This window comes from Dufourea novaeangliae, unplaced genomic scaffold (genome assembly GCF_001272555.1).
Source record: "Dufourea novaeangliae isolate 0120121106 unplaced genomic scaffold, ASM127255v1 scaffold196, whole genome shotgun sequence".
Lineage (NCBI taxonomy): Eukaryota > Metazoa > Arthropoda > Insecta > Hymenoptera > Halictidae > Dufourea > Dufourea novaeangliae.
Genome location: NW_015374090.1, coordinates 176,139 through 191,218, shown reverse-complemented (window position 1 = coordinate 191,218; position 15,080 = coordinate 176,139). Strand labels below are relative to the sequence as shown.

Sequence of the window (15,080 nt, the reverse complement as noted above, 5' to 3'; positions counted from 1 at the left end):
CTTCTCTGTGTAAGTTTGTGAACGATAGTCTCGTTTGCGGTCATGCATATTGAGATGATTGCCTCAAAGATAACGATCCTATTAAAAATGGGACGTTAATTAATTAAGTGTATTAATGGGTTGCACGGAGTTTGTAAAAAAGAAAAATTTCAATAAGTCATTCCTTGTGGTACAGGCCCTCGTACAGTTCCCTGTGTACTGGCACAGTGTATATACAGGGTGTTACCTCTAACGCGACGCACGATTTTTCACCCATTTGCAGTTATCTGACAAAAAAAAGTTTAGAACAAGAGTTGCAGGGTGTGGAGTGTAATAGATATCAGTAACAAATTTCGAAAACAGTTTGTTTTCATGGCAAAATCGGGGTCACCTTGAATTTTACAAATTGGAACACATTTTTTTGTTACCATATTTTGAGGACATCGAGATGAATTCAAAACACATATTACATGATATTTTAACTAACATATTATACTCGATTTTCAGTAGTGGAAAGGTGCTAAAAGTAATCTCTTCCGTGTCAAATAATGTTTACGCTGTCTTAAAGTCAAATACGACGAAAAACTAAATATTTCACATTTCCACATTGTTCTAAACTTTTTTTTGTCAGATGGCTGCAAGTGGGTGAAAAATCGTGCGTCCCGTTAGATGTAACACCCTGTATCGAATTCTAAATAGTATGTGGTTCATCAAAGCTAAATATATATTTTGCGGGTGGATGAATTACTTATTGAAAGTTTTCCTTTGTTCTTACACGTAATTGCGGAATTTAGAGTAATTTTATACAAAATGTTTTCTAGTGTAGAAAGGAGAAGAAGGTAGGCATGAGAGTATAGTCAAATGGTACTGAACGTATTTTTTTTATTATTACTATTATTATTATTATAAAATTAACGAAGAACGTTTGCCGATAGATCTTGGTTTAAATTGTATAAAATTTCGGCAAAATGATTTAATTTGTAAATACGAGGAAATAATACGAAGGAAATGTCATATTCTGGAAATCAGTGCAACATGCCTTCTAAATTACAGTTTAATTACAATAACCTAATATTACTCTATCACGTAAGGAACTATTATCGATTTTAGTTAGTCTTTAATTTATTTTCATGAAATAAGCTTCAGACTGATTAAACTCTTAATGGGTCTAACATTAATTTAATTGTTTGCCGAACTTTTGTCTAATTTAAAACAGGATGTTAGGGTATTTGAGTCATGAATTATATCTTTTATACTGGAATATTGAGGAAATTTTAATTTTTATTCACAATTATAAGTTTTTTTTTAATTTTGATATTCGCTCTATAGATAGTTTTAACGTTAATATACGAAAATATGCGAGTATTCCAGACTATATTAATTTATACTTTGATATGAATATTTTCACAAATATACCAATGAACGTGTTCATTTGTGACGGTTTTAGAAATTCACTCGTTGCGTTCGGAACGTGTAATCCTATAAAATTGATGTAAAAGAAGTATCTGTGAAAAATAAATTGTAATAACGTTCTCGGAGGCAATATACATCATTTGCGCGAATTAAAATATTATGTTACAATATTTTTGTTTCGTTTACAGTTGGAATACTTATTTCATGTATTATAATGAAACCCAATTTCATTATTACTCTGTTATCTTCATCGTAATAATAACGATATACATATACTTTTAATGTTATTTGCTTAGGAAAAAGTTTATATGAAATGGTCTATTGAATAAATAGAAATGGCAAACATATTTCTCGGCGATTGAAAGATCGCTAAGTTATCAGTCGCATGTGTATATTTAAAAAAAATATATTAATTGCGATATAGTACTAAAATATGTTCAGTTTCCAAGATGTAGAGTTGGCTACTGGTGGACTTGTAACGCTAGGTTCTGCAAAACAATGAAATAAAACTGAGTTGGAATATTTTGTGACGCAATTTAAAAATAATCATCGCTTACCAATTATTTTATACGATGCAGACAGCCCTAGTAAGTCAGTAGACAGTTCTGCACTTTCCTAAAATATAAATGTGCAATACGTTTAATTATATTCTCGGTTAAGTGAGTCGCAGATATAAGTAGGTACATAATACGTTATACAATACCATCTCCGTTAGGCTCGAAGGTGCAGATTTATCCCAAATCTCAAATTTCTTTCTTTCTATCAAACGTAAAAACTGTTCCATGCTATTCTGTACCTTTTCTGCGTAGTCATCATCGGCAAAATACAAAAGCATTTGCACTAATGCATGTAATTCGTCTGAAATTCAAAGCGTGAATGTACAATTCCGTTTGGAATTGTTAGTTTAAAAGTTTGACTACGTGAAATCGATTATAGATAAGTAAACAAACCTCTTTCTTTATACGTATTAGTGACAATCTGATAAAGAGCTTGTATTAATGCTAAGTCTTCGAAAGCGCTACCCTCTTTCAAACTCAGAAGCTTTCTTTCATGCTTTCTGCGATTCTTGCTGGATCTGTAACTTTTTCTGAAAGAAATATCACCAATAGTCGTAACTCTTGAAATTTCATATATTTTTACGTATATGTTTCTTACCCAGACAAGTTGGAAAATTTCGATTTTTGACTCAATGTCGAACTAGCAACACTGCTTGTATCACTAAAAATATCTGAAATACCTCTGTCATATACCGACTCATTGTCACAAATGATTTCATTGCTCTCCGAAATATTAACCCTGATTATAGCAAGGCGGGATTTATGTCGCTCAAAATCTTGTCTATTTTTTTCTATTTGAGACATTACATGATCTGCGTGTTCGTACACGCTTGATCGTACACGAGACTCTAGAAATATAATTTCTTTGTATATTAGACCATGAATTCTCCACTGTTTATTACTACAAACAGATGAACGTACCAATTAAATTTAAACTCTCTTTGTCATGTGCAATTCTTACAGCATCTTTCCATTGTTTGCCACTGCACAAAGCAATCACCGCTTCTTCAACATCCTCTAAGTAGTTAATTAAAATATCTGCAGCTTCCTCATACCGTTTATCATTCTTCAACCGGTTTGCAAGATCTTTATACAGCGCGTGCTTCTCTGTTACACTAGAATATTATTTAATGATTTTTACTTCCATATAGTTATATACGCTCAAAGATATACATATAACAATCAGTTTAACTTGTCCTGTCACCTTAGTTTCATTTGCATGGAAAGGATTATAACATCTTGCCAGCTACCAGCTAATTTGCAAGCATTCATGGCCTTCCTTAAATCACCACTCCTATGGAACATTATTCCGGCTTCTTGATAACGTTGCTTTTTTAGTAGGAACTCTCCATAAAATTTCGCTATTTTCTTGTATTGTTCACTCTCTTTCTCAAATAACTTTAGTGCTTTTGTGTACAAGTCATGGTTACGTATTAGATTTATACACTCATTGAATCTATTGGATTCTTTGGCTATATGTTCAAGTGCAGACTCATACCGTTTCAAGTGTAAGTCAACAGAGTACCTCATATAATTTTCATTGAGCTTTTTCATGTCATTTAAAAATGGAATATACTCCTTGGGATCCTTCTGTGACTTTGAAGCAATAAACATTGTAAGATCAAAGTCGTACATTCCCAAAGCTGTATCAAACAGTACATTTACATCAACGATGTACAATAAATATTTCAATGCCTCGTCCGGTGTTATATATTTCGTGCTTGTAGCAGATCTTTCTAGTTCTTTAATTTCTTTTACTTTAATCAGTGCACTTTCCAGCCCTTGCTTTCTTTTACCCTTAACCAAGCTAATCAATATTGGTTGAATCAAGTGATTGGCAGTACTTTTACTTTCCATAATACGTCTCAGTAAGTCGGAAACTAATTCCACTTTGTGTACTGTAACTTTTCCTGAGTTTGCTTGATTTGTTTTTTTATAGTAATTTGCATATATGGTTGTAGTAACATCTTCGTCCCCTAACTCGGACAGCAGCAGACTTAACCAGCTGGGTTTAGAAACTTGCTCTACAAAGTTTTCAGCATTTTCGACAAATTTCTTGGGATCATGATCGTAGATCAGATTCAAATTTATCCTTTGCCTACGCATTACATCAAACGCGGCTAGATAATTGCAATTATCTAAGTAATATCCAATAATGTATAAGTCTAGGGCTCGGGGCTGTACACACTCTAAGTTTCCACGAGGCATTTGTAGAACAGTCTTTGAATTCCTAGGTATAGCTGCAATCAGCTGAGATCCTCTTTCCACGCGTCTCACATTTAAATCTAAAAGTATCAGTTATAGTTGGAATTCAGACGCAATTATCAACTTGTAATTGTAAGTAACCCAATACCTGTGAATGATTTTTCACTATTCAAATTTTCCCAAGGCTTAATAGTCAAGTCATGCCTAATTAACTCTTCAAAGTCCTTGTCGTTTATCTTCACACATATTAATGTGTGTTGCAATGTTGTAAGAAGCAGAAACTCTGAATGGACAAAGAAGCTAGTAACATTATTAGCAGTCTGCCTTCCGTTTATAGAGAAGCAATTTCTGTGGGATAACGATACCACAATGTCTTTTGTTCCAGTATTTATTACTTCCATTTGGTAAGTGTAATCAGGTAATTTTACATTTATTGGCACCAATGTTGATTCCTTTGTATATACTATACCAGAATTTTCTACAAGTATATAAGCTTCCCTCGAATCAGGAGAAGGAACAATGTGTTGAATTAAACCACCCATAGTGTATATTTCCCTGAAAATGAAGTGCTACATTAATACTTTACTAGCTTCAAACATTCAACAAGAGAATATTCTTAAACATATACTTACCTCACTGTTACTTCACCTTGAGTCTGATCATCTACTTTGTTTAAATACAAAACACAAAGAAGGCTGTGTCTGCTCGTTGATAAAGAACATAAAATTTTATTTACGTCGAACCAAAGAAAATGGTGCATGTTGTACAGAGAATTTTCGAATTCTGTAGGAACATTCCATTTAAGATTGTACGATCCAATGTGTTTGTAGGCCAGTAACAATGAATCCTAATTTGAAACATACCGTATTGTCTTGTCGTGTAGTCAAAAATATTAGTCAATTCATACTTACTGGTACATGTTTGTAGAACATTAATTTATTACTATCAGAAACACAAAATAGCGTATTACTGTCTATCCAAGTGTGTTCATGTTCCATATCCGGTGCAAAAACAATAGCATTTATAGATTCAAACATTTCTAAAGTCTTATGTGCCATTGGTGGTGGCACAATTCCTATCCTTAGGCCAGTTAGTAACAACTTATTTCCATCAATTACTCCAATAACTGATTTGTCGTATAAACTTTTGCCTCTACTATGATTAACGCACCAATTGTAGTCGCATTCGATAAGTTCTTTGGATGTTAATATAATTAGTTTTTTAGAAAGAGACACTGTACTCCATGTCGCATGTAGTAATGCATTATCCTTAGGAAACCTGACTGTTTGTTTTAAATACCAATGGCAATTGTTTTCTGTCCAAAGCTGCAGAAGAGAGGAAGAATCTTCCTGCATTATACACCAAATAGTTAACACCTCTGAATCTGGTGACCAAAATAAATCCTTTACCTATATTGGAAGTTTTAGATTAGTTCAAAGTTAGAGATGTACTGCAATAGATTCACAACAGAGAACAAGAAATTTATATGTACCCTAAATTCTGTTGGCTTAAAAGGAAGTAAAAATTCTCGGTGCTTCAAACCATTCTTCTCAAAAAGCACAACAACCAGTTTATTTAGCAAATTCTGGGTAGTTGCAATTAAACTTCCAGATGGTTTCCAGGATAATGATTCTTCCAAACCATCAACAAGTTCGCTTGTGTATTGTAAAACTCCCTCTCTGTTAAATACCTTGAATCGTCTCATTTTATTCTCATGGTGTAAAAAACCAACAGCAAATAATGAACCATCTTCCCTCCAAGTTACTCTATAAGATTCATTGTTCAATTCTTCCTGAGATATTTTCATTGGTTGAACTACTGCTGCTTTCTTTCCTTCTGATCCATGGAACTGAGTTTCTTTTTTACCCCATCCAACGGTTACAAACTGTTTTTCACCAAAATCTGGTTCGTATAGATCTACCTAAAATATTCAGTTCACCTCATATACCTTTGAACATTATGAAACAATATAACTTCATAAAAAATCATAGAATTACTATTACCATTGATATTGTTTCGAAAGTATATACCAATGTAATTATTGTACCATTCGTTGTAACTAATACTATTATTTCATGGTCTGGGCTAAGTTTCATACAGTGTAAATCTGTGTTTAATTGAGTCATTACTTCGTACTCAAACTCAGGTTCTGTGCTTATGCTTATGATATTACCATGATTACAGGCAGCATAAATGTTCTGCGTCAGGTTGCAATATTCTAAACCAATAAACTCCACATTTTGATCTATGTCAAAGAATGTTATGTCATTCCCATAGTCTAACGGGATTTTATATAGCCTTCTGTTTAACAATATGTAAAAGTCATCGTTAATTGAACTCATAGTGTGTAATACGTTGGAAACATTTGTATTATTTGGAATCTGATCTTGTAAAGAATGTAGAAGACGACTGGCACGTCGAGTCAACGACAGATTCTTCATTGTACAGGTATGACTTAAATATGCTGCAATGAGCAAAAAAATACGTGCGACTTTTTCTTAAAAATTTATTAGGTACGAAAGCGTGTTCCACAGACATTAACCTCTACACGATTACAAAACAATATTATTTAGAGGTTGTGTTTGATTGTTGCGTGTCACATGTGTTATGTATAAATTATATACAATTTATATTTATATATATATATATATATACATGGGTATATGATAATATGATGTATATATATGTATATCTGTATTTATTTAGGTATTGTGCGCATTTTTTCGTATGAAAATAGCATAAATAGCAGCATGAATGTTAATACTGTTGACGATGAAGACGAAGATATCATTATACAGGTATAAAATATAATTCCTTTACAATTTCTTGACTAATAACATCGTTTGGTTTTTTATTTTCAGGGGACTCCCCTATATGAACATTTACACCGGTTAGGTTATACTGATTTCGAAAGTGTAACGATAGCAAAATCAGTACTCAAGAATAAAGAGATAAATTCTAGATTTATTGTAAATAGTTCTTTGCTTCAAATCAAATTAGAAATTCATTATTCTTTTAAACTATACATATCTATGTACTTTTAGGGTTTCATACAGTATATTAAAAATGCTTTTAAGAAATTGTTTGTTATATATTCAAAAACAAATCAGGTATGGATACAGTACAGCTGGAGAATAATATAAATATGTATGTACCACATTATACTACTATATTGCTCATGATAATATCAGATACTGTTTACAATAGGATGACAGTGTATCCAAGAAGCAAGTATCAACCATTTTAGATGCAAAAGTTCTTTTAAACGATCATGCATGTATAATTCATAGATTTCGTGATAAATATAATTGTAAACCATGGAGGTAATTATCTTATTCATTAAACTATAAATTAGTATTAATATTTAGTTATATAAAATGTATTATGTTTTATAGGTCCATTGTATCGAAATTCCTGTTATCAGGTGTAATCTTGTCATCTTCAATATATATTCCGTATACTTCTGGGTATAAAAATTCAATGAGATTGTTTGTATTGTTTATGGTACTTCATGCTGGTTACATTGAGTGGACAAGAGTAGGTGCACATAAGAATTTAAAGACTGTTATATCTTTACAAAATGATTTGTTTCTCTTGTGTAAGAAAGGCCTTAAAATCTTAAAGTATGGATATAAAGTAAAATTACGCAAAGACCAATGTTCTCAGCAATTTTAGTAAGTTTCACCTGAACTACAGTATATGCCCAATTATTTAACTTTGTTTACAAATTAATGTTTGATATTATAATAGTGGTCTGACAGTGGATAGACTGAAGTATTTGCAACCTATCATGGAAAATGTAGTGGCATGCTTGGAACATGTTTCGTTGACTTATTATTGTATCTGTTCGATTCTCATAAAACTATTACCAATAAACATGTCTCACAAAGATTTGCTGACCGAATTCAAGACTGAATCGTTTAAGATATGTGGTGAAATAAATTATCAAAAGTTAAAGGTTGGATTCGAATGAAGTATTGAATAGATTGTTTAGCAATTCACATTTATGTATTTATTTTCATCCGATAGACTTTGTATCACATTTACATCCTGGTTCAGTCAGAGATGCTGCACTTACTAGCTACTTCATATGACAGTCATACGTGGCAAGAATCTTGCAATAAAATTCCTGAGTTCAAATTAGCTTACATCGTTGACTTTTTAAACAAATATTTAACAATACGTAAAGGTAGATTGTCGAACATCATTCATGCCTACTACAGTTTCAAAGTAGAACCAATTTCATACACACACAAGTAAGAATGCCTTTCACTCTTCTGTTTCTTATAGACAAGAATATCATATTATAGTCTCATGTGTCCTTGTTATTTCAGAGAATCTACTTCATCTCATTGGCAGGATTTATATATGCATTTGTACTTAGCCTCCAATAGATTACAAGTAGCTCATGGTCATATATTGTCAGTACTTCAAAATATTGACGATAATACCACTGAAAACACGGAAAATAAAACTGTTGTAGAAGATACATTGCAGAAACTGAACCAAGCTCAAAAGGATCTTGAAAATGCAAAAGATTTTATTGAGTTCAGTTCTTTGTATCTTCTAAAAACACAAATACATGACCACACAGAAAATCATTCAGAAATGAATATGTTGGCACCAATAATAGATGGTGATATCCCTATTGTACATGATTCAGAACCACTAATTATGGATGAAGTCTTTGAAGAGTACATCAAAGAAGAATACTTGAAACCTTTAATCGAGGAAAGTGACGAGATCCCATTATACAACTATAAGCGAGATAAATCATTGTTTAAGAATTTTATGATTGAACTGAAAGATGTTCTGGTTGATAAACAAAGATCTATGTCTGAAAGGGAATTAAAAGCATTGCACAGAATGCATAAAAGTGTAATTAGTGAGACTGCTTTAGAAAATAAGTTTCAGATTCCTAGACCCCCATCAATGCCTTCGCTCGGTACTTTCTACACATTAGAGGAGGAACAGATTGCAGCTGATAAAGATTGTAACAATACGATAAAAGAGCAATTGAATTATTCAACCGAAGAGTCTAAAATCATTACACGAACATTTGAATGCGAACAAGATGAGAAAGGGGATGATCATTTTCTTGAACATAAATCTCCCATTTCTTTCATACCGCTACCAAGAAATAAAGAGTTTACAACATTTTTACCGCCGTTGTTTTTGAAAACCGGTGAAGAAACGTTTACGGGTAGCGGTGAAAATTCTGAAGATGAAGTCATTGACATACAATGATAAGTATTATAGCGATCTAAGTTTGTTGTATGGATGCTTGATTATAGATATATGTATGTATAACGATTGCAATTATCGAGATAATGTTCCATTGAAAATCGTGCTTTTCAGTAAAAACGAATTTCATTCACTTGAGGAAACAAATATTAACTAAGGTAATATGTTTCAGATTATTTATTTGCAGATTGGAAACAAATCATACATTTTTATACGGATTTTCAGTAAAATAAAGACCTCTTTGTACAGTTTACAATTTACATAGTAGTATTTCTAATAATAATTATAACTAGTAAGGTTGTGACATAAAATTTTATGGTATTATCAATGTACAATTTCGCGCAATAACACAAGTGATGTTTTAGAATGATTGTATATCGTACAATTAATCTACATAAAATACTTGAGTGTATTACTAAAGTTATAAATAAATATTGAAAATTACACAATAAATATTAAAAATGAAATTAGAGAACTATAACAGAGAATCGGTAACATTTTTTTTACAAAGTACTTATCTGCATATTAATCGTAAATATTACTTGATATAAAAATACTGACGAAATATTGAGGAAATAATAGAAATATGCATGTAAATCGCAGTCATTTTGTTCTTCCACGCGAATGCATCTTTTAAATTTTGTTGTAATATCTCCCTCGCTACAGGATCTACAGCAATCAATTTTCAAACGCATAGTAGATTGAAAACATAATGTACACTCACAATAAAATTAATTAATAAACTAAACACTAACCCGTGAAATTAATTATGAGCTCCGCCTCGAATCGTTAAACAGACTACGGCAGTGACAAACTGACGAAAATAAACTTATTTTACAATACAAATCCCTGAATAAAGACGTCGAATTGCTGGCTGATTTACAGATTAATGTGAGATTGAAAGTACTAATTATTATTAGAGTACGTCACAAATCCTTCAGCCAGGAAAAGTTTCGGCCTAGTATGTTGGGGTGTTTGGTTGTGATGACCATAAACTTCGGCAAAATACTAGACTAAACCTAGGACTAGATGAAGTATTTGTTATAAAGTGAAGACTAATGTTAAACACTTGGTGCATCGTGTCATTTAAACTAACTCAATACAATTGTCCTAACAAAAGAAAAATGTTATTTTTAATTGTTTTTTTTTTGTTATCTTAACAAGTAAAAAAATGTGTTACAGGTCATGATGCGTGCAGTCAATCCATGCTATTCACTAATAAAATATCAAGCATCCTTAATGTCTTTCGTTCAGTGGTATAGTTAAAGTATAAGATGAAAATTTAACACATATGTACTAAGGAATACAGAGCTGTATATGAATTCTCTTCTGCACATCTATGTTTCGCATAATTTGACTAAAACATTCTATAGATGTTATTCCTTCATGGGAGAAACAATGATTCATTAAATGAATTCTACACTGTACAATACAATACCGTATTACATAATTAATTGAAGGCGCTATAACGCTAACCATGGATGATGGCGAATAGCTTCGCGACTTCGATCACCATAGTCGTATGTAATTTCAACTCCAATTGGTATATTTTCCTTCGCTGCAAGTACCAGGTGAGGTTTCGAGCCTATTTCTATGACTCGTGCAACTAAATTACCGTTTCTTGAATGATTTACTAGTCTACCTAACTTATCAGTCTCTGCTGTCGCGTCAACGCTAAAAACATATGGACATATGAGAGGTGTAAAGATCGTAAAATTTTAATATCTTCCAGATCATAATATATACAGATACTTACCAATACTGATGATTACGATGTTGAAAATAATACATATAACATCCAGTATTTTGATCCTGTGCATATACCTTCTCACGTTTCTTAGCTCGTACTTGGTCAATCAATTCACCAATATATTCTACGACGAATTCTCCCTTTGTAAACTCTCGTGTTGTTACCACCCCACGCCCTTTACCAGGAAAATGTCTTACCTGAAAAAAGATCATTCTTCTTAGATTTCATGATAAGAAAATAATGATTTATTGGCATCAACTTCTCTTTACCTCTAAACCCTCCTCCACTTGACAGAGTACTTTGTTCTCCATATCCCGTTGCTTCTCTTCTAATACAGCTTTCTTTGATTTTCTCACGCTACGGCGAACTGGAAAATAATCGGTAAGCTTGTGATTTGTTCTAACAGTATGCAATGATTCGTTCGGACGATGACCGGCAGTTTGACTGCCATTCAATTTTCTACGGCCACGATTAGCAGGTTTCTTCAAAGGTGTCTCCAAATTAGCTCCAGGGGTCAGTGGCTCTTTATCTTTCTTGTCATTTGTAGTTTTTTCATCTAAATCTTCCACTTGACTGGTTGGCATATTTATCCTGTGTGGTGTCGATGGGCCATGAATGGGTACAGCTACAGGTGTCTCTAAAATATTTTGTACATTAACATAACACACTACTCTATTTACAAAAGTCGATAGTCAATACAAACAATGAATAATACCATCGGTTGTAAAGTGATCAATATCACTAACACTATTACTTTGTATAACATTAGTATGTTCACTTCTATAGAAGCTCTCTTCGATAGATTTACTCTTAGAAACATGTCCAATCTACATTAAAAAAAAATGTATTAGAATTATATTCTATATAATACATCGTGACTTCTTTGTACATAAATTACACACTTGTGTATAGGAAAAGGAACTTATAGACACAGTAGGTTTGTGTGCTTCTGTTGCTATATGTGTTCCATCCGAATTACTATTTTTAATATTTATATTATTATCCAATTTGGGCTCTTTCTTTGCAGGGCTACCTATATCATTATACTCCATGGATAAAACTGTGGTTCTTATATGAACCATGCTTTTTGTTTGTACACGTTTTCGTCTTTCTGCAATTAAAATGTATATAAGTCACGTGTAAGATATAAATGTTTAGGGGCTATAATTCTTTTCAAAATTCATTAAACTATTCAAGCATGAAATTTTAGATGACATTTACAGGGCTATTTTATTGTTTCTGCTATAGTTCTATGTACAGTATTTGATGCGAACAGAATCTGTCATCATATGCATTCATGTGTAATCCTTGGAGAGCATTATGAAGAAAGAAAGTAATAATATTAAAATCGCGTTGTGTAGTTCCTGATAAGCAACATAATATAGCATACATGTAGAGAAGAAACTGGAAGATAATTTTTTTTAGACTTGTCTTTTTCTATCTGTACTTCTTAAGACATGTCTTGAGAGCATAGAACATGCGAACAGAAACTAAAGCCATATAGACAGGAATAAATTTGAAAGAACTTAAGAAATGTCTTGATTACAGAGCGTCTCTTAGACAACGCTCAAAATGGAGAGAGAGAGAGAGAGAGAGAGAGAGAGAGAGAGAGAGAGAGAGAGAGAAATCTACCAAAACATAACCTGACTGGTAGCAGAAAATCTTCAATGAAAGTACAGAAGGATTTTTTCGAATCGTGTCTTTACCTTTCGCCATATTGTTCCTCGACAATCTCGCGTAACAAAGGAATCAAAAAGTTAATATTCTCATACAAAAATTCCCGAGCTGCGCGGGGCTACCGTGCCTGAGTCGCTTCAATTGTTCAATGCTATGTAGTCGACGCTATAGCCTATATATAGGTGCTTCACGTCAAGCGATGCTTTTAACAATTCAAATTTTTCACACTAGCAATTTCCAAATGTGCATCTTTGCCTCGCTCGTTTACGAAGCGATGTATGTGTCAATCGAGATAAAAATATAATTTAGTCAGAACGTTGTGAATAGTGTATTTTCAATCAGTTAGGACGCACCACTTCCCATTGAACAAGATCAAAATTACAGTGTCGAAATAACACACCACATGTACCGCCATTCCTCGTCATAATGCTACTTCTATTATCATATTAGAGACTCGGTGGACACGGTCTTCTCATGTGCACTGTATGTACTTATGTCACTAATCATATACAGATCAGTGATGTGTGTACATTTATTTTGTACGTAACTATTACGTTGGCGCACATGAAAGTTAAAAGCGTTGAACTATGTTCGAGTTTTAATTAAATGTCCAATTATTTAAATAAAAACCGTTTTAACTTTTTAAAGGATACTGGTAAGAAATCAGAAAACTTCAAGATGTCGAAATTTAAGTTTATATTTTAATTGAATAAGCCCTGTTAACATTATCCTGAGACCTATATTTAGTTATAGTTTATATTTACTCATACAAAACGAATAACTATCACCTCTTTATTAACATAGAGTTCGTTGTATTAAATTGTGAAAAGATTTGTTCTATTTCTAGTACAACCGTGCGCATGAGAGGTTTTTAATATTTAATAATTCATATTATATTTACATAACCTAGCTATTCTAAATACTGTTTTACTATATTTCTGAAATTTTCATGACTATACGGCTCAATTTGAATCCATGAAGATAACATATTGCATTCAGGATGTTCTATCGCAGATTAAATATTATACATGCAACATTACATATACACAAATTTAATATAAATATTCGTATTATTTTGCTAACATTGACATTGATTAATGACTTGCACAAAAGAGTTTTATTTATAAGAGAAAATGAGAATTTTTCATACCCTTAACATTTATTGCAAATAAAATATAATTCTTATTTTCATAATACAAATTGACAAAATCAAATCAATTGGCTAGTTTCACAATGTAGTTGTCAGGTGGCGCTGTGAGCGGCGCGAAGCTCGGATCGATTGTATTAGAACGATGTTATTTTTTAGATAGATTTACCCTTGCAATTGAATAATACGCAATCGACACGTATTATTTTGCTAAACGGATTCCCAGAAATCAAACGGTTTTCACGAATCGACTTGAATCCGTCCGAATGAGCGTTATTTACAGTTTCTTGGTAGAGTTAGCCGTTATATTCTTTTCTTTTTACCGCGGATACTTTAAATCAGCTAACGATCAGCGCGGCGCGTTGGCGTGGTTGCCAGTTCGTCGTACAGCTCCACTCATTTGAGCGTGACCACGCGTGTGCGGACACATGATACGCGACGCACGATTTGTTTACTGTTGATTGTGACTCGGTGAAACACGTGTTCGAATAAACGATTCTTAAAACAGCAGTATTCGCTACGACATATCTACACGATTTACCTCCTCGTTCCGTCACGACTTCGTCATTCAGTTACGTACAATTTATGACGACTGCGGAAGAAGAAGCGAATCAAAGACTGGCTTGTTTAAACGGTATCAGAACGAAATACAGTTCGACGAGAATTTTTGCGACATTAAAGAAGATACGTCAACTATATATTCGTGCATCGTCACAGTTGCTCGTTCGCGTTTGTACAAAATCAATGAAGTAGTTCATTACGTTTTGACACGTTTAATAATATACATTTGTTTGCTGGATCTGTACCCCAGCTCGCAGATTTATATGTATTGTTGTGAAAAATTTCTCTATACAGTGTCGACGCAATAAACGTTAGGCATTTTCTTTCCTATTGATTCGCATCAAAATTGTACGTCTCTTGGAATTGTATTCAAACGGTGTCTGTCAGAATTCGAAACATTTTTACAATCAAATTACGATCCATCGATTAATTATTCTTTCAAAAGCGCGGCAATTTTTCGGTTAACGCGCTCAAGAGAAGATCATTGGCCGCAATTGACCTGGCAACGTTGGGCGATCATATTCCGCAGGCGGCGCGTGTGTTTTTG

At 32.9% G+C, this 15,080-nt stretch overlaps 3 protein-coding genes across 3 annotated transcripts; 1 reads left to right on the top strand and 2 right to left on the bottom strand.

Moving 5' to 3' along the window:
• Window positions 1–1,652: 1,652 nt before the first annotated feature.
• Window positions 1,653–6,699, bottom strand: LOC107190777 (putative elongator complex protein 1). Its single transcript, XM_015579651.1, has 11 exons — window positions 6,158–6,699; window positions 5,647–6,075; window positions 5,066–5,563; window positions 4,787–5,001; window positions 4,303–4,709; window positions 3,154–4,234; window positions 2,871–3,064; window positions 2,548–2,797; window positions 2,343–2,479; window positions 2,096–2,250; window positions 1,653–2,007 (listed from the first exon to the last, which is right to left on the bottom strand). Exons 1-11 carry the CDS (start codon window positions 6,593–6,595, stop codon window positions 1,939–1,941), a joined length of 3,873 nt encoding a protein of 1,290 aa, XP_015435137.1. The 5' UTR covers window positions 6,596–6,699; the 3' UTR covers window positions 1,653–1,938.
• A 205-nt stretch (window positions 6,700–6,904) lies between these two features.
• Window positions 6,905–9,401, top strand: LOC107190731. The gene is made up of 8 exons (XM_015579597.1): window positions 6,905–6,952; window positions 7,016–7,123; window positions 7,199–7,264; window positions 7,362–7,477; window positions 7,550–7,828; window positions 7,905–8,112; window positions 8,184–8,410; window positions 8,489–9,401. The coding sequence occupies exons 1-8, from the start codon at window positions 6,905–6,907 to the stop codon at window positions 9,399–9,401; spliced, it is 1,965 nt and encodes a 654-aa protein (XP_015435083.1).
• Window positions 9,402–10,861: 1,460 nt separating this feature from the next.
• Window positions 10,862–13,039, bottom strand: LOC107190779 (histone-lysine N-methyltransferase pr-set7). Its single transcript, XM_015579652.1, has 6 exons — window positions 12,855–13,039; window positions 12,051–12,259; window positions 11,864–11,975; window positions 11,418–11,785; window positions 11,155–11,345; window positions 10,862–11,072 (listed from the first exon to the last, which is right to left on the bottom strand). Exons 1-6 carry the CDS (start codon window positions 12,862–12,864, stop codon window positions 10,862–10,864), a joined length of 1,101 nt encoding a protein of 366 aa, XP_015435138.1. The 5' UTR covers window positions 12,865–13,039.
• Between the last annotated feature and the right edge of the window lie 2,041 nt (window positions 13,040–15,080).

What these genes read in the sequence shown, in the direction of transcription:
- LOC107190777 (XM_015579651.1), bottom strand. Translation starts at nt 6,595, where the DNA reads ATGAAGAATCTGTCGTTGACTCGACGTGCCAGTCGTCTTCTACATTCT. An exon ending in CTTTCGAAACAATATCAATG is followed by an intron (nt 6,076 to 6,157) that starts GTAATAGTAATT and finishes TGAATATTTTAG; the next exon opens with GTAGATCTATACGAACCAGA. An exon ending in CTTCGAGCCTAACGGAGATG is followed by an intron (nt 2,008 to 2,095) that starts GTATTGTATAAC and finishes TTTATATTTTAG; the next exon opens with GAAAGTGCAGAACTGTCTAC.
- LOC107190731 (XM_015579597.1), top strand. Translation starts at nt 6,905, where the DNA reads ATGAATGTTAATACTGTTGACGATGAAGACGAAGATATCATTATACAG. An exon ending in ACGAAGATATCATTATACAG is followed by an intron (nt 6,953 to 7,015) that starts GTATAAAATATA and finishes TTTTATTTTCAG; the next exon opens with GGGACTCCCCTATATGAACA. An exon ending in CAATGTTCTCAGCAATTTTA is followed by an intron (nt 7,829 to 7,904) that starts GTAAGTTTCACC and finishes ATATTATAATAG; the next exon opens with TGGTCTGACAGTGGATAGAC.
- LOC107190779 (XM_015579652.1), bottom strand. An exon ending in GTTCCTTTTCCTATACACAA is followed by an intron (nt 11,976 to 12,050) that starts GTGTGTAATTTA and finishes TTTTTAATGTAG; the next exon opens with ATTGGACATGTTTCTAAGAG. An exon ending in CATCGTAATCATCAGTATTG is followed by an intron (nt 11,073 to 11,154) that starts GTAAGTATCTGT and finishes ATATGTTTTTAG; the next exon opens with CGTTGACGCGACAGCAGAGA.